This window comes from Callorhinus ursinus, unplaced genomic scaffold (assembly GCF_003265705.2).
Source record: "Callorhinus ursinus isolate GAN/ISIS: 27379988/994484 unplaced genomic scaffold, GSC_fseal_2.0 scaffold10, whole genome shotgun sequence".
NCBI classification, from domain to species: Eukaryota; Metazoa; Chordata; class Mammalia; order Carnivora; family Otariidae; genus Callorhinus; species Callorhinus ursinus.
This window is the reverse complement of record NW_027397072.1, coordinates 60,597,885-60,619,842: the sequence shown is the minus strand read 5'-3', so window position 1 is coordinate 60,619,842 and position 21,958 is coordinate 60,597,885. Positions and strand designations below refer to the sequence as shown.

The following is a 21,958-nucleotide window of genomic DNA, read 5'->3' as shown; positions in this document are numbered from 1 at the left end:
AGAGAAGTATTAAAATTCCAAAACTTCTGATGTAATTTACATCATGCTATAGCGCTCTTTTCAAAGTAAGTTACTCTCACCTTGACAATCCCTTAATGAAGATGCCATCAACACAGAAAACATCCAGTAAGACTTAGGTTTGAAACCAGTTCCAATATACATGCAGCATGGCTTTGGGCAAGTAACCTGACCTTTTAAAGTCTGTTTGCTGGTTACTTGAAGATTTACTAAGAGGATAAGGAATAACAATTTCTAATTTTAAAATATGGGCCATAAGAATTTAAGAGATATGTACCAAATGTTGAGTGCTGCTGCACATAACAGATTCACAGTCAAAGTTTTTTTGTCATTATTGCTGCCAACTAACCACAGGAGCTCAGTGTTCTTTTAACTGATCCACTTGAGATTTAGGATAACAGTCTTAGGTAGGAAACCCTGTGAAAGGCCATTAACTGAGCTTATTTACTTTAAGGATCAAGCTAAAAGGGTCTCAACTCAATATACTTAGGTTCAGGTACTTGATAAGTAACTAACCATACAGAGTAGGCCACTTCTATAAGATGTTAATCTTTGTTATTCCTTAATATAAACCTCCTCAAATGGCTCTAGTATGTCACCAACTTGCCCAAGTTAGCTACAGGTAAATCCCTTTAATACTTTAGAATTCTGTCATTCAACCATTTAAAAACTATTTGAAAAGTCAACGAAACTGGACTCACAATCTTCTTATACTTAAAGGATGTTAAATACTTTTCCCTATCCCTCTGTTTAGTATCTCAACGACTTTCCCCTATACTTACAAATAAAACTGTCCCTAGACTCGTATCATAATAACAAAAGAGACTAAGATGACTTTTTTTAAAAAAAGAGAGATTCAGGTTAAAAAAGTCCCCCTTAAAGGAACAAAACAGTCAAGGGTTATAACTGACAACTAACTTTACCTATTTAGAATTACTGTGAAGTCTTCTAAGAATTTTTCTAAATGATACTCACTTTGAAAGTAAACAAAGTACTCTTAACAGCTAATCTTAGATGTGAGAAGGAATTAGGTAAAAAGCCATCTTATTTGGAGCGCCTGGGTGGCTCAGTCGGTTAAGCGGCTGCCTTCGGCTCAGGTCATAATCCAGAGTCCTGGGATCGAGCCCCTCATCGGGCTCCCTCCTCAGCGGGAAGTCTGCTTCTCCCTCTCCCTCTGCCTGCCTCTCTGCCTACTTGTTCTATCTCTCTGCCAAATAAATAAATAAAATCTTAAAAAAAAAAAAATAAGCCATCTTATTTGACCTCAAAAATGAATCTTTCAATAGGTCTAATTTTTCCTAAAATCTAAATGTCTCTGAAATCCCTCCAAAAGTCTATTGTGAATAAAGCAAATAACACATTCTTATAGATTAATCTTAAATTCTCTATAAATGTTGGGCGCCTGGGTGGCTCAGATGGTTAAGCGTCTGCCTTCGGCTCAGGTCATGATCCCAGGGTCCTGGGATCGAGTCCCGCATCGGGCTCCCTGCTCCTTGGGAGCCTGCTTCTCCCTCTGCATTTCTCTCTCTCTCTCTCTCTCTCTGTCTCTCATGAATAAATAAATAAAATCTTAAAAAAAAAAATTCTCTATAAATGTAAAGTAGTAATAGGGTGGTGTCAAAATTATCCCTAACATGATATAATGTCTACAACCAATTTTTAGTAATGGGAAAAATTAAAGACACCCTACACTGTTTATTATAGTGTGTATCTTTTTCAGGAATCTTTCACTGTGGTGAGTCTAGGATGAATCTTAAGGTGAATCTTCACCCTAAAATTAGAGCATCACTTCTACAGTATTTTTCTTAAACTACAAAGACTACAAAAGCCAGATTTTTCTACTGATGCTGATAAAATCTCCATAGGCTAAATGGCAAAGAGCACTCTGAAAAATCTAAGAAAACATTTGAACCACACAAAACTCAAATATGCCTGGTGCAAAATAAAAGCTAATAAGTTACTCAAAACTTTGATAACTATGATTATTGAAAAATCTTTAAAATGAATACTTCTGTTATTTACTTACATTGTAATCCAATGTGTATCATAACTGCTCCCAAACTGCTGAAAAGTACCAAACAGTTTTGGAAGAAGGCGAAGTGAAATTACTACTGATCTGAAACAGCAAAAACAGATATTTATAGAATAAAATAATTTTAGTTACTATTATTAATTCTAGCATTTTACAGAAATTCAGCTATTTAAAAATCTTAAATGCAAAAGGATTTTAATGAACTTTACATTATAAATATATTTCTTACCTAAACACTGAAAAAAATTTCCCTAAAGTTTAAATTTATTTTATATAGTGGGGCAAGAAACCCAAGTTTTAAAATCCCAATCCAAGATTTTTAAAGTAAAATACACTATAAATACATAAGTATAAAAACAAATGAAGAACATTTAAAGGTAAATAATTTTCATGGAAAAAAAAATTAAGTGTGGGTGCTTCTGAGGATTCAATCAAGGAAAATAGGGAAAAGCATCTTATTAAGTAAGTTATCTAGAATAGAACTTCTCAAAGTTTAATGTGCACTTTATTCACTTGGGGAAATTTTGTTGAAATGCAAATTCTGATTGCCATGTCTGAGGTAAGAAATTTTTCTAACAAGCTCACAAATGATAATCAAACTGCTAGTTTGTGAGTCACATTCTGAGCAGCAATAATATAAAGAGCATTTTTCAAACTATACAGATCACCCCTTTCTCCCTGATTCTCACTTAATATGAGCTGGATCCAAGCTGAAAATCACTTCATTATAAGCCACGTTAATAATGGAAACACATCATACACTTCAAGTATGAAGGACCAAAAAACAGTAAGAAATCACTCTAAAACTTCAAGTTAGTTTGGGGTTGCCCTACCTTGGCGGGGCGGGGGGGGGGGAGGGAGTACGTATAGGGAAGACAGAGACATACATATCCCAGAAGTCTTAGCAGGCAAGAAGGTTGGCTACATGAGCCTTGAAAGAAGCAAGACAAACTCTAATGAGGTAGTGAATTTTTTCTTTTAAGGAACGTATAATGAAAAAAATTTTAGAAAGAGTGAAGTATGGTATACAAGTAAGTCCCCCAAAATGTCTCCTCTTTTTGAGAAAAGTACCAGAGTACAGAACATAGACCTGCACTTCTGAGTGGGACAGAAACAATGGTAAATACTGAGTAGGAGAAATTAGAGAGAAAGGAAAACTTCCTATTTCTGAATAAAATCCAAAGTTAGAGAAATGTATTATCTTTTTGCATTAAGTTGGACTACAAAGCCCTGTGTAATCTATCGCCATTTCTCTTATCAGTCTAACTTAATTTCCTACCAACTTTCCTCTTTATTATCCCTACCCCACATACATACATTCCTGCCTCAGGACTTTGCTACTGCCTCTACTTGGAATGCTCTTTATCTTAATACCTTTATGCAGAACTCCTTCCCCTACTTTACTCAGGTCTCCTCAAATGTCCACAGAGGATGACCCTGACAACTGTGTATTAAATAACACTCTTCCATTGCCCAGAACCTCTTTATTCCTCTTGACTCCTTCCCAACTTTTCTTCATTCATCAACTATTGAATAATCCCTTTATGCACCTACCACTAGAATGTGCTTGATGAGAGCAAAGACGATCTTACTAAAAAGCCCTGCATATGGTGCACAATAAATATATATTAGCTAAAATAACGATCTAATAAGGAACTTAAAAGCAAGATTTTCAAGAAAGGAGGAAGAACAACAGTGTAAAATGCTAACAGAGTCATGAAGGATGAGGAGAGAAAAAAATACCACCAGATGACAAAAGAAACAGCATGTTAGTAGAATGCTAAAAGATCAAAACCACACTGGTACAGATTAAGGAGTAACAATTAAGTCATAGAAACAGTAAGTGCCTAATAAATATTCTTTAAATATTTAAAAACATTTTTTTAAAGATTTTATTTATTTATTTGAGAGAGAGAGAATGAGAGAGAGCACAAGAGGGAAGAAGGTCAGAGGGAGAAGCAGACTCCCTGCTGAGCAGGGAGCCCGATGTGGGACTCGATCCCAGGACTCCAGGATCATGACCTGAGCCAAAGGCAGTCGCTTAACCAACTGAGCCACCCAGGCGCCCTATATTTAAAAACATTTAAATTTGGAGGTGCTTGGGTGGCTCAGTCGGTTAAGCGTCTGACTCTTGATTTCGGCTCAGGTCGTGAGATCTAGCCCCAGGTAGGCCTCTGCACTCAGTAGGAAGTCTGCTTGAGATTCTCTCCTTCTGCCCCCTCCCCCCCCAAAATAAATAAACCTTAGAAAAAATTTAAATTTTTAAGTAATTTTTTGATATTAAAATTTTTATTTTTCAAGAAGTTGTACATTGCTGTAACTTGGGAAAATGGACCATGAGAATCAGGTGGAATCAACTGTAGATTCTTTATCTAAAATTTACTCTTATCAAGGGGCACCTGGGTGGCTCAGTTGATTAAGCAACCAACTCTTGATTTCAGCTAATATCAGGGTGTGAGATCGAGCCCTGTGTAGAGCTCCACCTTGGGCATGGAGCCTGCTTAAGATTCTCTCTCGCCGGATGCAGAGAAAGGGGAACCCTCCTACACTGTTGGTGGGAATGCAAGCTGGTGCAGCCAATCTAGAAAACAGTATGGAGGTTCCTCAAAAAGTTGAAAGTAGAGCTACCTATTACCCAGCAACTGCACTACTGGGTATTTACCCCAAAGATACAAATGTAGTGATCCGATGGGGCATGTGCCCCCCAATGTTTATAGCAGCAATGTCCACAATAGCCAAACAACGGAAAGAGCCTAGATGTCCATCAACAGGTGAATGGATAAAGAAGATGTGGTATATATACACAATGGAATATTATGCAACCATCAAAAAGATGAAATCTTGCCATTTGCAATGAGGTAGATGGAACCAAAGGGTATTATGCTAGGCAAAACAGGTCAATCAGAAAAAGACATATGATCTCACTGATATATGGAATTTGAGAAACAAGACAGAGGATTATAGGGGAAGGGAGGGAGAAATGAAACAAGATGAAACCAGAGAGGGAGACAAACCACAAGAGACTCTGGATCTCAGGAAACAAACTGAGGGTTGCTGGAGTGGAGGGGGGTGGGAGGGATGGGGTGGCTGGGTGATGGACACTGAGGAGGGAGGTATGTGCCATGGTGAGCACTGTGAACTGTGTAAGACTGATGAATCACAGCCCTGAAACAAATAATACATTATATGTTAATAAAAAAATATACAATATAAATACAGCAAAAAAAAAAAAAAAAGATTCCCTCTCGCCCTCTCCATCTCCAACCCCTCATAAAAAAAATCAAATCTCTTGAAAAAATTCCAGAAACATGAGTGGAGTTTTTCCTAAGAATTAAGACATAAAAAAAATAGAACATATAGATATACATTAATTTGATCTAACACTTTACAAGCATAAAATCAATACAGGATATCACAAAGAAAAAAATATAGAAAAATTCCATCTAAAATCACAAAGGCAAATTTCAAAATTGTGATTTTAACAGTGGTTTTAAAATACAAAGAAACAGGTACACCTGAGTGGCTCGGTAGGTTAAGTGTCTGCCTTCAGCTCAGGTCATGATCCTGATGTCCTGGGATTGAGCCTGCATCTGCCTCCTTGCTCAGCAGGGAGTCTGCTTATTCCTCTCCCTCTACGTTCCCCCGCCCTCCTTGTGATCTCTCAAATAGTAAAAAAGTAAAAAATAAAAAAATAAAATACAAAGAAACAGATAATCTTACATTAAGAAGACACTACGACAAGTCTTAGAGTGTCCAATAGTTGTTATTTTCAAAATCTTATTACCTCTTGCAGTCAATGGTGTTGAATGTCTAGATTGTTTAAACTTACTTTCCAAATTTGCCACAATAAACATGTTTTCATTTTATAAAATGTAATGCTGCTTGACAATAAAGAATAGGAAACCAGGTGTTGAGTGGATATTGGTTGAAATGAGTGGATAATGGTGTGGGTTCATGTAATAGAATAACCAAAAATACAAATGGAGAAATGAGACTCATCTTCCCTCTACTCCTATTGTAAAAGGAATGCTTTTTGCCACAATTTATAATATAAACACTGAGTTATCAGGGAATGATTACATTTTATAGAGCCAAAACATTTCTTTAAAAGTTTATCAGATTATAAGAAAAATTCCATTTTTCTCCTTAAAAAAAAAATTCAAACATATAAAAAGTTTATAAGAAATGACCAAATCCACAAAGTGATCCCAAACCACTAAAACTTTTTACTTAAACTGATAAATTTAGAAGGAAAAATGATATAAAGTATAGATTATAGACTGAAAATTAGTAATACAGATACAAAATGGGGAAGATAATTTGGCGATAATAATTTATATTTCAATGTTAAAGGAAACATCACAAGATCTACCAACTTGTTCTTAAAATTATGTTGTAGAATTTGTCCTGTAATGACAAGATGTTACACTAACATACCAACTTTTTTGCCCAAATAGTTTTGATTGTTGATATGCTTACAAAACTCAGTATTTAAAAAAAAGGGTCATTATATTCAAACCTACATTTCACAATTTCTTCTAAGGGTGAAAATTTCAAATACCAAAACGCAATCATAGGCAACAATACGTTTAGGATAAAAAGGTTCAATGATCCAGAGTAACAAAATACTAACTTTAGACTTAATAGAAGTGTTACTACCCTAAACTGCCCTCTTTGCTTCAATCTAGGCAACAGTGTGGTATTCCTGTATTACCAATGAAATGTTATGTTGCCTTAGCAGAATGATTTTTTCCTCATCCTGGACTCCATATCTGAAGACTGATGTGTTCTACAAAATGCTACTCAGTCATCACAAATTTTGGCATGCTGAAAGTTGACATGCAATGCTATACATAATATAGTCTTAAGGAGGAAAACAAAAGTAGTATATAGTACCATCCATTTCTTAATTATTTAAACCTCTACTTATATAAACAGGGCCCCTGACACATGATCATTTTACTCAAATCTTTTGTACACAAAGTCAAAAGCTTGGGGCGCCTGGGTGGCTCAGTTGGTTAGGCGACTGCCTTCGGCTCAGGTCATGATCCCAGAGTCCTGGGATCAAGTCCCACATTGGGCTCCCTGCTCATCTGGGAGCCTGCTTCTTCCTCTGACCCTCTCCCCTGTCATGCTGTTTCTCTCTCAAATAAATAAAATCTTTAAAAAAAAAAAAAGGCAAAAACTTTGAGCATATGTGTTGAAGTACCTACAGAGGATCAAGAATGGAAAAAAATAGCACAGAGGATAGATTTCCAGTCTCAATTCAATTCCTGGAAGGGGACAGAACTTCAGGAAGTACCAAGGCACAGGATATGGACCTACCTTCTAGTAAACATAAAATACCAAAGGGGCTGATTACAACCCTACCCAATGGACAGCAAGCTTTCCTCAAACATCCTTGGAGACCAATATCAAGCTGAAAAGTAGTGGACTCTTCATTGTGGGAGCTACTGTCTGCCTCATGCTCTCACTTTATGAAAATATTCTGCAAACCAGTCTATTAGGTATTTCTGTAACTTCTAACCTCCTGCACTCAAAATGTCCTTTATGTGCCTTATAAAACAATCTGCCTGAGGCTAAGTGTACACAAAACACAAGCTGCATATCACAGAGCTTACACAAGGCATTTTTTTTTTAAGATTTTATTTATTTATTTAACAGAGAGACAGACAGCTAGAGAGGGAACACAAGCAGGGGGAGTGGGAGATGAAGCAGGCTTCCCGCTGAGCAGGGAGCCCAATGCGGGCCTTGATCCCAGGACCCTGGGATCATGACCTGAGCCAAAGGCAGACACTTACCGGCTGAGCCACCCAGGCACCCCTACACAAGGCATTTTTTAAAAAGTGTTTACAATGGTTCCATATAAATGGGAGAATTATGCAATTATGGGCAATTTATAGAAAACTTGCTCTCCATGCTTCCTGAGAATAAGTCCCTATTACTGTTCCATAAAAGCTAAGTTCATTTTACCAAATAAATTGGAATATGACCATAGAAAAGGGAAAAACAAAAACTGCTGACAGATCTATAAACCATGGTAAATAAAGGTACCACAAAGAAAATTTAAAAATTAGCATAGAGAAAATAGTATGCTAAAACCTCCCTAGTAAGTACATAAAAAACTGACATCATCAGGAAGTAGACTTCTGTGTTCTTTTGTCAAATGTCAGGAAAATGCTAAATGAGTTAAGGTTGCAGTAGCCCATTTGTTTCAACATAAGCGCTTTTCTATTAATATTAGCATCTCTGTGCAACATTCCTTTCTGATGGTAAACTTGGGGCGCTAGGTTTGAGAAAGGATTTTTGTGTTTTGAATGGGATTTCTAAAACTCTGAGGTCACTACTGACATTTTGGACCAAGTAATCCTTTTTTGTGGAGGAGCTATCCTCTGCATTGATGGGTCTTTAGTAGCATCCCTGGCCTGTAATCATACCTCCAAACTCATTCATTAGTGTGACAACCAAAAATATGCTGGCTGACATTGCCTACGGGGGGGGGGGGTGGCGGGGAAGAAATCATTTCCATTAAAAACCACTGGTTTATCAGGAAACCCAGACTAATGACATACAAAACTTTTTTTGGGTGGCTCAGTCGTTAAGCGTCTGTCTTTGGCTCAGGTCACAACCTAGGGTCCTGGGATCAAGCCCACTCCCCCTGCTTGTGTTCCCTCTCTGTCTCTGTCAAATAAATAAAGTCTTTAAAAACAAAACAAAACTTTTTTTCAACATGCATAACAACTATGGTAAGTTCAGCTGGGATACACCAGATGTACTGCATATTTCCAATACTGAAAAATGCCACTGTGTTCTACATATTATCATATAGGACTATCATTCACTACAAAACTAGCATGATATAGCAACCATATGAAGAGTCAAGTTTGAGGGCAAAATTAGCTTCAACACAATAATGTTTACTACATACTCCATAAAACATTATATTAGGATACAGGAATTAACTGAAAATGTTTCATCTTCAAGTAATTTGGGCGTGAACAAATTAAAGTTTAATAAAAAATCCAGATTGACAATTTTCCATTTTACACACAAGACTTTTCCTTTTGTCCCTTTTAAGTATAAAGAAGAAAAAAAAACTCAATCCTTTCGGAAATAACCATTTTACTACCGTCTCACATATTGCATGCTAAAAGACAAACCCGCCAAGTATATGCCCATATCATTATATAATCCTTTTAAAAAGGGGCTCTTTGAAGGCTGCATATTTTATTTTTCACATAGTTTTACTGAAGTATACATAGAAAAACATGTATAAATCTAACAACTGAAAATATTAGGAGGTGAACATACTATACAAGCAGCACCCACTGAAGAATAAATCATTACCAACATACTTCTGGCCCTCGTTGTGCCCCATTTTCCAGTCACTAATAACCCAACAGTAACCATTATCCTGACTACAAACTACATTTATTTTCCTCTTTCTAAACTTCACATAAATGGAATAACAGTGATATATTCTCTTGTATCTGGCTTCTTTCACTCAACATTATGTTTGTGAGATTCATTCACACTTTTCCACAGTCCATTCAATGTTACTGCTATGGCTTCATTCAACAAACAATCCACAATTTTCCTCTCTACTTATTTTTGGCACTTGGATAGCTATACAAAAACTCTTTAATTATTTTGAATAGTGCTACTATGAACATTCTTCAATGTGCCTTTTGGCAATTATCTGGATGTATTTTTGTAATGCACATACTTAGCAGTGGAATTACTGGGTCACAGGGTATGCAGATAAACATATGAGAAATATAAATTGATACAACCACTTTAAAAAACTTCAGTGGTTTCACAAAGACTTCTAAAAGACAACCTTTTAAAATTAACTGCTATAATACTTATGTAAATGATGAAATATCATCCAGCCACTAAAGCATTCCTTTTAAAGCATATATGCCAAATGATGCAACTGATCCACTAACAGAGATCTATTTGTGGTTTCTTATACCTGCATGAAGAAGCAATTTTTCTATTGTGACTGTTCAAATTATATGGCCCTTAAAAAAACAAAAGTAGAAAATATCACACATATTTTTTCTAATTCAACTGAGTAAAAAAATAGTTAAAGCACTTATTCAATAAAATTAAACATTTATATCAGTCTTAGGCAGAGGTAGGCTGAAAACATTACATGAATACAACAGAATACAATATATACAATTAGTAACTGAATTCACTATATCAGAGAATGGCATTTCCAAAGGACTGTTAAGACAAAGGAAATCTGAAATTATACCAAGGGAAGAGGTATGAAAATCAACAAACTTGTGGTAATCATCTCAGACACAATAAGAAGTATATAAATATATGGCAGAATTCAAACTAGAAAAAAACACTAACCTAGCTCTCTATGCACTATAGAAGTCAAGACACAAAAGATCAATCCACTTGGAAGAACAATGCCCTTATCAAAATATTTATATTTCAGCTTAAGTTTAACTTTGTTTATCTTATTTAGGTTTTTTATATATGACACAGTTTAAGAACATTTAACTGTAATTTGAAAACAGAGTAGTCACCACTATATTCCCAGAAAAAGAGAGTATTATTACTTTGTTTCTGTTAGATAGCTAATCAAGAGTGTCAAAAGTGCTGAAAAAGCAAGACTGGCTGATTTAAAAGAAGGAAAAAAAAATGAACGCTGTGAAGTAAAAATCTTCAAACCTAATATGAAAGCCACACTTACTTTAAAAAAAAAAAAAGGCTGGTAATGGTACATTAAATGATATGAATCCACCACACCTAGTCAGTAAAGAATATACAAAATGAACTTTGACTACCACATAAAAAAAATTTTAAATTCCTGTTTACCTGTTGTTTCCTAAATTTTCAAGGCAACCTTCAATGAATCTCATTCGAATCTGTCTATCCGTAAACCAACATACTAAGGAACAGAGAAGTTTCTCTGCTTCATTTATTAATCCTTCAGAAAGATTAACCTACAAAAAAATGTATACACATAAAGTTACTCTTTATCCTAATTGCATTTTGCTGTAATTTTGTCATCTTTTTGCTCCATGAGGTAACTTACTGCATCATCATCTTGGACTATATCCCATAACAAGGTGTTTCCTTTCTTGCAAACGTTATCCAAATTAATGTCTGTCACAGCATTACTGTTGAACTGATGTTTATGAACTGCAGGTCCTGAAAGGGCAAAATATAACACATTCTAGAGGAATACAACAGGCAGAAATTGTCAATTACAGCATTCATAAAGTCAACAAATCAGAAGCATAAAAACAAAAACAATATATTTAACACAACAGTTGCTTTGTGAATGGCATAGTTGTTTGAGTTTTGATTAAACTAAAGGTAAGGAAAGAGACCTCTCATGGTCTCTTCACTATTTCTAATAAGTATTAATTGTTTTTTGCATGTCAAGAGAACAGTATATAAATGCTTGAAACACAAATTAAGCATGAAGATAATTTTCTTGAAATAATTCTACAGCCAAGGAACATTCTTCTAAATTACCTTCTTTATAAAAGTATTTTATATCCATACATTAAAAAAATTTATTGGAGATGATTTACCCATAACAATCAAAGATTCTACTATAATAATTCAGATTCTGAGCGCCAGGCTAAATAAATTCTCACTAGCTCTCCTAAGCAAAAATGCCTGTCTTTTTAAACAGCTTTACCATGAAATTTCCCTACTGAATGGTACATATACATTGATTACATTAAAATAAGAATTGTGCAACCATCACCATAAGGTTTTAAACACTTTTACCACCTTAAAACATTCCCTTGTACCTAATTACAATTAATTCCTATCCCACTCCCCAGCCCTAATCCATTTTTCCATCCCATTAGCATTTTCTAGAAATTTTATGTAAATGGAATCATAAAATATGTATAGTCTTACATCTGAGCTTGTTCACTTAGCAAAATTTTTGAGGTACATCCATGTCAAAGCACACTTCACTAGTGTGTTTTAATTATAAAATAATATTCTATTATGTGAAAATACTTGATTTTGATTATATTCAACAGTTAATAGGCTTGGGAGTTTTCAGTCTTGGGCTAATATGAATAATGCTGCCATAAATGTCTGTATAACAAGTCTCTGTATGGACACATGCTTTCCTTTCCCTTTGGTAAAATGAAATTGGTGATTCACAAGGTAAATGTGTGTTTGACATTTGAAGAAACTGCCAAACTGTTTTCCAAAATGGTTGGCCATTTTACATCCCACCAATAGTCTATTAGCGTACCAGTTCCTGTTCCTCTACAACCCCACATCACACTGGCATGGTCGCACTTCTTCATTTTAGCAGAAGAATCTCATTAAGGTTTTTAAATTTGCAATTTCCTAGTGACTAAGCATCTTTTCAGGTGCTATCAGTCATTTTAGTACATTATTTGCTAAATTACTACTGAGTTGTAAAAGTTTTTATATGTTCTGAATTTAAGCCCTTTATTAGATGTATGATTTGTAAATATTTCCCCCAGACTTTGGCTTGACTTTTGGAAGTTTTGTTTTGGTGTTTATTTTTAAATTAGTTTTATTAAAATATAAACACATAAGCGATATATAGAACATTTCTATCACCCCAAAAAGTTTCCTTGTGACCTTTTACAATCATTCCCTACCACCAAATCTTCAGTAATCATTAAGTAGATTTCAACCATTATAAATTACTTTTGAATATTCCAAAACTACGTAAGTGATATATTATAGTATGTACTACTCCTTTTAACTTCATTTGCTTAGAATGATGTTTTTTTGATATTCACCCACTGTGCTGCATGTATTAGCAGTTCTTTCCCTTTTATTGATGAGTAGTATTACACTATGTGAATATACTATAATTTGTTAATCTACCAGTTAATTTCAGTTGAGGTTCTTATGAGTGAAATAGGTATGAACATTCAATGTACAAATCTTTTTCTGGCTGTATGTTTTCATTTCTCAGGTAAGTACCCAGAATAGGAATTGCTGGGTCATATGGAGGGATACAAGTTCTACTTTATAAGAAACTGGTAAAACAGTTCTCCAAACTGGCTATATTATTTCATACTCCTCGACAGCAAGGGAGAGTTCTAGTTGCTCTACATCCTTAGTATCATTTAATATGATTAGTTTTTAATTTTACCCATTTGAGTAGGTGTGTAGTAGTACTGTACTGTGGTATTAATTTGCATTTCCCAGGTAACTAGAGATACCAAGCATCATTTTTATGTATTTACTGACCATTTTTTGGTTATCTTCTTCTAACTATACAAACTTTTAACTACTTGTCAATTTTTATTTAAAGATTTTATTTATTTGAGGGGATAATAGTTTATATAGTTTATATTATTTATATATTTATAATATATAACACATATTTTATTCATTATATATTATATGTTATATATAATATATAATAATTTATATTATAAATAATAATTATTTGAGGGACAGCGAGCATGTGCAGGAGTGGGGGGAGGGACAGAAGGGGAGAGATAAGGAAAGAATCTTAAAGCAGATTCCACACAGAGCATTGGGGCTCTGATGGGGCTTGATCTCACAACCCTGAGATCATGACCTGAATGAAACCAAGTCCAACACTCAACTGACTAGCCACCCAGGCGCCCCTGCCCATTTTTTTTTTTAAAGATTTTATTTATTTATTTGAGAGAGTGAGAATGGACAGAGAGCACATGAGAGGAGGAAGGGTCAGAGGGAGAAGCAGACTCCCTGCCGAGCAGGGAGCCCGATGTGGGACTCGATCCTGGGACTCCTGGATCATGACCTGAGCCGAAGGCAGTCGCTTAACCAACTGAGCCACCCAGGCGCCCGTCCCTGCCCATTTTTAAAGTGAACTGTTTTACTCTAGAAGTGAATTGTTTTACTCTATTAAGAGTTCTTTATGGTATTAAATACATGGCACATACAAGGTAGACTTGGAGAGCATTAATATACATAATAATTCTGCTCAATTTCTAACTTCATATACTAAAAAATACATGTAATACTAAATAAAAGGAAAATAGGATAAAAAGAGAATGGTGAAAATTTACTAAATATGGTATCAAATTCAAATGACCTCAATCTTAACCTATTCATTTCTCAAAAAACCACAATAACAATTTAAAAAGTCAAGGTATCCTTATCTATATTATGCACAAGTAACAACTGAAATCAGTAAGTTGTTGCCAAAGTCCACACGTTGTATCTCCAAATTTGATCACAGCTTTTTAACATAAACCTAATCCATCAGGTTTACTTAGTCTATAATGTACTGGCACCCCAAAACCCATTTCCTGGGCTAGCAAGTGCTGATAGTACCTTAAAAAGCATGAAGTTGGACCTTTATTTTAATTATCTTAATGTATATACCACTTTTTTTTTTTTTTTTGGTAAGTATACTTGACTCACAATGTTCCATTAGTTTCAGGAGGTTGGACCTTTAAATTGCTAATTCTAAAACTGTATTTCCCTCTTAATCTGTCTCCCTTTCCTTTTTTTCCTATTACTCTTTAACTCCTCTAACCTCCAGTCTTCCAAGTATGGTCATTGAACATTTCTATCACTCCAGATGGAACACCTTGCCCTTTAGCAGTTACCTCTTCTCTTATCCCCCCCACAACCTTCCCTAGCCACAGGCAACCACTAATCTACTTTCTGTTCTCTACAAATTTGACTATGCTAGACATTTTACATAAATGGACTCATATAATGTATGACCCTGTGTAATCTCAATTTAGCTAAGATTTCTAAATATACAATTTAATACAGCCATTTATTTTCTAAAACACAGTTATAATTTTATATATTATTATGTATTTCCTTTCCTAGCTAAATATCTCTAGATGGAAATGCAACCTTTATGTTCATGATGAAGTATTCATAATAATTTCATTCCCCAGGAATGAAAACTAACCATATGAAAGCTCTTTGGCAAAAATATTTACGTATCATAACATTAAATGTTGAATCCTTTTAAGAATACAAATTGTTCCTCTGTTTTAAAGAAAGTAATATATTTTACTTACTACAGAACCTTACCTTGACTAAGATGTTCATGGTAAATAGATGCTAAATTGGGAAGATGTTGTTGGAGATGAGATGTTAGCTCTGCATGTGAATTAATCTGAACTAGTTCCTCTTCACACCCAGATTCTTCACCATCAAAATCAGCCATATTTTTTTCTGATTTTGCACTGACCTGGGAGCTACTGCAACTGACATCATCTGCACTTAGCATATCATCAACCATATGCCTATAACACAGAGAAGAGCACAAAGTTAAACATACTTTGGGAATCACAAAAATTATCTCTCAAAATATTCAGCACAAGTTATATCACAGTCAAGAACAAATCTACATTTGTTTTGTAACAATATGGAATATTGTGAGCTTTACAAAAACTAAAAGCCCACATTGTCAGAACCATATATTAATTACAATATACCCATATATTGTCTAACCCGTCAACACACTTCACTAAAACAAACTCAAAGAGTAATTTTAGAGAAGATCAGTGAACTCACCATTACATAATTATTTTTTCAACTCACATCACAATGTGAAACCTTAAAACTTATTTACATTTATTCATACAACTGTAGAATCGAATGAGATTTCTAACAGGAAAATACTACAATTTAAGGCCACAATCTAGATGTGGTTATTAACCAGGAGAATTTTATACTATACAAACACCTATTAAAACAATAAGCACCTACTGGGGCACCTGGATGGCTCAGAGGTTAATCATCTGACTTCGGCTCAGGACATGATCCTAGGGTCCTGGGATCAAGCCCCGCATTCGGTTCCCTGCTCAGCAGAGAGCCTGCTTCTCCCTCTCTCTCTACTGCTCCCCCTGCTTGTGCACTCTGTCTCTGTCAAATAAATAATCTTTTAAAAAACAAAAACAAAAAATAAGCACCTATTAAGCACTAAGCACTTTTTTTTTTTTAAAGATTTCTTTATTTGAGAGAGCATGCATGTGCGCAAGGAGAGGGAGGACAGAGGGAAAGAGACAGCATCTACAGCAGACTCCCCACTGAGCCCAGAGCCCAATGCCAGGCTTGATCTCACGACTCTGAGATCGTAACTTGACCTCAAATCAAGAGTTGGATGCCCAACTGACTGAGCCACCCAGGTATCCCAGCACTCACTTCTGAAACATACCATACTGGGCACTTTAAAGATGGCAAACAGAAAAGATGAAATAACATTAAAGGAGAAAAGGTCAGGATTAATTTACAGATTCACAAGCGGTACCTTACACAGAGAATATGGATAGGGCTAAAATGAAAAAATTAAATCATTCTAGGTCTTGTGAAATAGGGAACTGCTGTGGGTATGAAAACTTAAAGAACTACAATGTGCCAAAATGAGTATATTTCACCTCAGTTTTACAAACTATTGCTTTTTCTTCCTTATGAGTTGTCCTGGGAAGAACTGTAAATGTGTATATGTATAATGCCAGTCTATAAACCAATGGTTCTCAATCACAGGTGATTGTGATCCCCAGGTGGGATACCGGGCAACGTTTAGCGTTATTTTTGGTTATCATAACTTGGGAGATGCTGCTGGCATCTAGAGAGAGAGAGACTAGGGATGATGCTAAACATGCTACAATTCATTTACACTGCCGTAAATTCAAAAACACAGAATTATCTGACCCAAAATGTCAATACTGCCAAGATTGAGAGACATCATCTTAAACTCATATGGGTTAGCCATAAGAAATAATGGCAAAGGAAATAAAGTAGTTTTATATATATATATATATATGTAATGTGTGTGTATATGTATGTATATATATATGGATATGTAGTTCTTCCAAACAAGCATACTGAATTCTAAAAAGCTTGGCAAATTGTCGGGTCTAAAAAAAACTCATCCTGATAAACCACCTATTTATATTTCATCATCGTCAATTCAAGTATTACTACTTATAATGACAATAATAAATAGTAGCTAACATTTACTGAGCTCTCGTTATGTGCCAATCACATCAGCCCATAAAATGTTCACACTGAAACCCAAGAGGTAGGTACTACTGTTCCTATTTTATATATGAGAAAATGACAGAAAAATTAAGTACTTTGCCCAATATCTGTTAACACCTAGTGACAACACTTACTTTTAATTATCACAAATATATTTCACATATAATCAAAAAACTTTATGCTAAGGCTTTGTCCTTATTAATACCCTAAAATTAGGATGTGTGTAAAATTTCCCTTTTCATGATCACACTTTAAATGGGAAGTTTCTGCAAGCAGTCTTTTATCTGCTTTTAGGAATTTTACAAATAGATGAAGATCTAGATTGTGTTGTCCAATATGATAGCCACTAGCCACATATGGTCATTGCACACATTGAAAAGTGGCTGGTCTAAACAGAGATGTGCTGTAAATATAAAACATACACAGAATACTGAAGCCTTATTACAAAAGAAAGAAAAATATCTTTGTTTTTACACTGATAACGTGGAGATATTTTAGAAATTACTGCTTTAAATAAAATTTATAATTAAAATTAGTGTCACCTATTCCATTTTGCTTTTTAAAATGTGCTCAGAAGCAAATTAACAATTACATACTTGCAGCATGCATTTGAATTTACATATTCCTATTAGCACTAATCTAGAATATAGTGCAATCAAATGAATATAAGCTGTAATTGCTTCCCTAAAGGAAATATAAGGTTTTTTTTTTTAAGATTTTATTTTTTAGGTAATCTCTACATCCAACATGGGGCTTGAACTCACAATCCTGAGATCAAAAGTCATGTGCTCCACCAACTGAGCCAGCCAGGCACTCCAATATATAATCTATTTTTGAGGCAACTTACCCATCATGGTGGTGATGATGATGGTGGTGGTGGTGGTGATGCTGTGGACCAATAAACTGCCGACAATTAAATAATTCATTCCCAATAGTCTCCCCAAGAAAGTCCCCAGTGCGTGTAATACAAGATTCCTGAGATGCTTGTGCTATATGAGCAGCATTCATTTCCCCTGACATATCATGTTCTGGGTCTTCAGAGTGTGAACAGGCATCTAGCATTCGTATACGATTATCTACTGAAGGCATTGACTCAGTGTTAAAAACCAGGTCCTTTCCTGTTCCATTGCTTGTCCCACTTCTTTCTGATGGGCCTTGGGAATCCCCTAAGCAAATGCCTGCTTGACTTTCTAACTTTCTGTTCCGAAGATCTGTACCACAACTGTTTTTAGGAGGATTATGACCATGATCATCATCTTCATCTTCTTCTTTAAGGGCTTCGATATCCGCAATGTCTTCTGACTGTACCTCACTGCCAGGGCTCCCAGCTGACTGGCTTGCATGGCTAGAATTCACCTCATTGCTAGATCCATCACTATGCCCACTACTGCTACCAGGACCACTGCTTCCATCTTCACCACTGTTGGCAGTTTCATCAGAACTTCCCTGCATGGATTCCTGTATTTAGAAAAAAATAGGTTTAAATAAATATTTAAACTAGTAAGAAAAAAGTAACTGACATTAACACACTGTACTTTTTAAAAGGCTGCCACAATCTTGACATATTCCTTTAAACAATACAAAAAGAATTAAAAACACAAACAAAAATTTAAATAACCTCAATAACTATTTGTAGGGAAGGCCTGAACATGGATCATGTTTATATTCCCAGTTCAAAGGATATATACGGCAGAAACCCCAAAATCCAAAATTCTTGTTAAAGTGGGGGAAAAACTGTTTTCATACCTCTGTGTCTGAAAGTCGTTGTTGCACATGTTTCGTTCTATTAATAAGTTGCTCATCCATTTCAATGTCACTGCCTCCACTCTGATGGGTATCACTGTTATCACTGCTTTGAGGACTAGCAGCAGGTGACCCTATATTAAATAATAGATTTTTTGTTTTTACTCCTAATTTGTATTAACATGGATTTATCAGAATGACATAATCCTCTGATTCTTTCATTTACAAAAGCTTTACTCTAAATAGCCAAAAATATAAACTGGAAATAGTTAACATTTGCCAATTATTTCTAAAGAGGATATATATGACCTCAATTGAAAGTAAGATTGAAAACCAGGTAAAGGTTTATATATGCTCAAGAAAAACTTAGTGGCTTTGAAACAAATATAAAAAAATTAACTCTAGATGATCATGAAATCTAAACTACACATCATCTTGCCATGCATTTCTAAGGCTCAACTTACAAGGTGATGGAGCTGCTCTTCTGAGCTCTTCTTCCTCTGAAGGAAAATGAAAAAACAGGAGGGAAATATTCTAAGTGACTGAGCTTCTTTGGAATGGATTATCAATTGCTCTTATTATTATTACATAATCAACAAGATACAGGCAGAGAAACCTGAAATAATTTAAGTCCCTAACACCTGCAGTAATAGTTGTGGGTGCCTGACTAGAAAATTCTAAGAAAAGCCTACTATATGATGGCAGGAGACAAAAAAATGGGGCAAAGTTGGTAAGGTTTTAGAAAGCCCTGTAAAGTTACACATATAAAAGCACACATAAAAACACCTAAAGTGATAAACAACTTTTGAATTAGAAAACACAGAGACTGAACCATCATACTCTGCTCTCAAAATTATTTCTAAAACAAAGCATGTTGTTTGTTTTCTAACCAAAAGCTCCAAAGCTGTTACAAAATAGTTGCCCCCCCCCCAGTGCAAGGGAAGAACACTAATGAGAGAAAAATTTAATAACTACTGCAACTTGATTACTGTTCTTTACTTGAAGGGTAAACCAAAAACATTAGCTAACGCCAATTTATTAATCCCTTCACAAACACTATAGCTCCCATCTAAAACTTATTTTGAAGTTAATACTGAAAAGAAACTACTTCAAATTTGAATGATAAACTTAAAAAAACTGACTTTAAAAAATACATTACACTTTACTAACCTTTCTTATTTCCAATGGGAAGATTAGTATTTAATAAAGATGCAAAAGAACTCTGTTTAGACAGCTGAGCCTTAGCTGCTAGTGCATTATTCCATAATGCTTTAATTAACATCGATGCCAAGTACAATGTCTTTAAAAGAGAGAGAGAGAGGTTGAAATTAGCATTTCATAACAAATTTAATATCCTTCTGCCTAAATGAAATGCTAGTAATAACCTACAAATTAAGTTACATGAATCATAAATAAATTTTCACTTAAAAAAGAACAAAAACAAAAACAAAAACAAAAACACAACAACCCTGCCATTATGGTTTGAACATATTACCTGCTCAGTATGAACACTTGGCTCAAGAGCTGAGACCAGATTAAGGAGATGTCTAAGTGGTACTGGATCCAAATTCTTGATGAGTGAAGGAAATAAGTCATGTATATACCGACTACAATGTTTCAACTAGAAAATAAAGGTAGAGACGACAATCAAAAATAATTACACTACATAAATAAATAACCTGATACCAAAAAGTTCTACACTTTAAAAGAAAATAGCTGGAACAGTAATATTTTTTAGTATGTTGGGAAAATGCTAATTACCAAGTATCATAAATGGCAGTATATAAAATGTGAGAGTAAAATTCCACTTAAGCAGATCTTTTTTTTTTTTTTTTAAAGTATTTATTTGACAGAGAGACAGAGAGCGAGCACAAGTAGGCGGAGTGGCAGGCAGAGGGAGAGGAAGAAGCAGGCTTTCCGCTGAGCAGGGAGCCAGATGTGGGGCTCGATCCCAGAACCCTGGGATCATGACCTGAGCCGAAGGCAGCCACGTAACCGACTGAGCCACCCAGGCGCCCCGAACTTTATCTTTTTCAAACCAACCACAAGATTAATTTTCTAACCACAAGAGGGAAGCCCACAATAAAAACAGTTTCTGGAATCCAGGTATAAAGATTCCAATTAAATTTATATACATATCATTAAATTAAAAACAAGTTAAAAAGTATATTAAAATATAAGCAGTTACAAATAAAATAATAAATTCCAATTACAAAAGAAAACCAAACTATTATAAGCGTACTGTATTTCTCATACTAAATGGTTATGAAGTATTCATATAACATGCTCACTTTACTAAGGTACACAATAGAAAATCCCTTAAAATAAAGGTCTACGTGGTAATAAACCAAGAGACAGAAAGTCTCCTTTCTCATACTAAACAGAAGTATGAGGGAAAGTATAACATTTACAAAGATGTTACTACTAAATATTAATTACAACATGATGTAAATGTCTTTTGTAGCCATGAAGCTACAAACTACGAAATCAAGATACACAATGAATAGGTTAGTAATTACAAAATGAGGATTCCAAAAGTAAAAATCTGAGGTATCCAACTTATCTTCTATACATAAAAAACTCTTATCAGAAAATGTGTATTCTTCTATTCTAAAACACTGACTTTTATATTTTTCAGGCATAAATCATATGAACTCTCTTCTGCTATATCCCCTATTAGGGTAAATATGCACAACCTAATTTTGAAACAGAAGATGAAATAAAAGTACTAAAATAACTTTGGAGGAATTCCTCCATGTTGGGTGACTTTTTATAAACTATTTACATCATTTGAGATGAAGGATAAATGAATTATCAATTATGAATTTACTGCTTTTATAGGTCTTATCTAAGAATGTTACTTTTAATATAGTATTAATTAACATCACAGATTATACTAACAGTTCATACTTGTTTTTTGCAAACAAGTAACTATTAAACTTTCCTAATTAGAATGTAACAAATACACAATATGGAATTTCTGACTTGCTACCACTTCGATCATTAATAGAAAGGATTTCCATAATATATTCAATTTTCATAATCAAATACCTTACTGTTTTTAAGTGGAAAAACTCTTGAGAGATAATTATAATATAATTATATAAATATAATTATAATCCTGTAATCCTATAAAAATGTAAGGCTCTTTCTAGATGTCCATCAACAGATAAATAGATA

The 21,958-nt window shown here is 34.7% G+C and overlaps 1 protein-coding gene across 4 annotated transcripts in view; it reads right to left on the bottom strand.

Annotated features, from left to right (window-relative positions):
* Nucleotides 1–21,958, bottom strand: part of USP34 (ubiquitin specific peptidase 34) — a 257,260-nt gene that overhangs the window by 118,311 nt on the left and 116,991 nt on the right. For all 4 annotated transcript variants that reach the window (XM_073897663.1, XM_073897665.1, XM_073897664.1 and 1 more), the window contains exons 11-19: nucleotides 20,274–20,399; nucleotides 19,949–20,078; nucleotides 19,243–19,278; nucleotides 18,782–18,912; nucleotides 17,883–18,493; nucleotides 15,080–15,294; nucleotides 11,109–11,224; nucleotides 10,889–11,016; nucleotides 2,045–2,134 (exon numbers count right to left, since the gene is read on the bottom strand). In XM_073897663.1, the coding sequence (XP_073753764.1) occupies nucleotides 2,045–2,134; nucleotides 10,889–11,016; nucleotides 11,109–11,224; nucleotides 15,080–15,294; nucleotides 17,883–18,493; nucleotides 18,782–18,912; nucleotides 19,243–19,278; nucleotides 19,949–20,078; nucleotides 20,274–20,399 (1,583 nt within the window). The remainder of the gene's footprint in view (nucleotides 1–2,044; nucleotides 2,135–10,888; nucleotides 11,017–11,108; nucleotides 11,225–15,079; nucleotides 15,295–17,882; nucleotides 18,494–18,781; nucleotides 18,913–19,242; nucleotides 19,279–19,948; nucleotides 20,079–20,273; nucleotides 20,400–21,958) is intronic.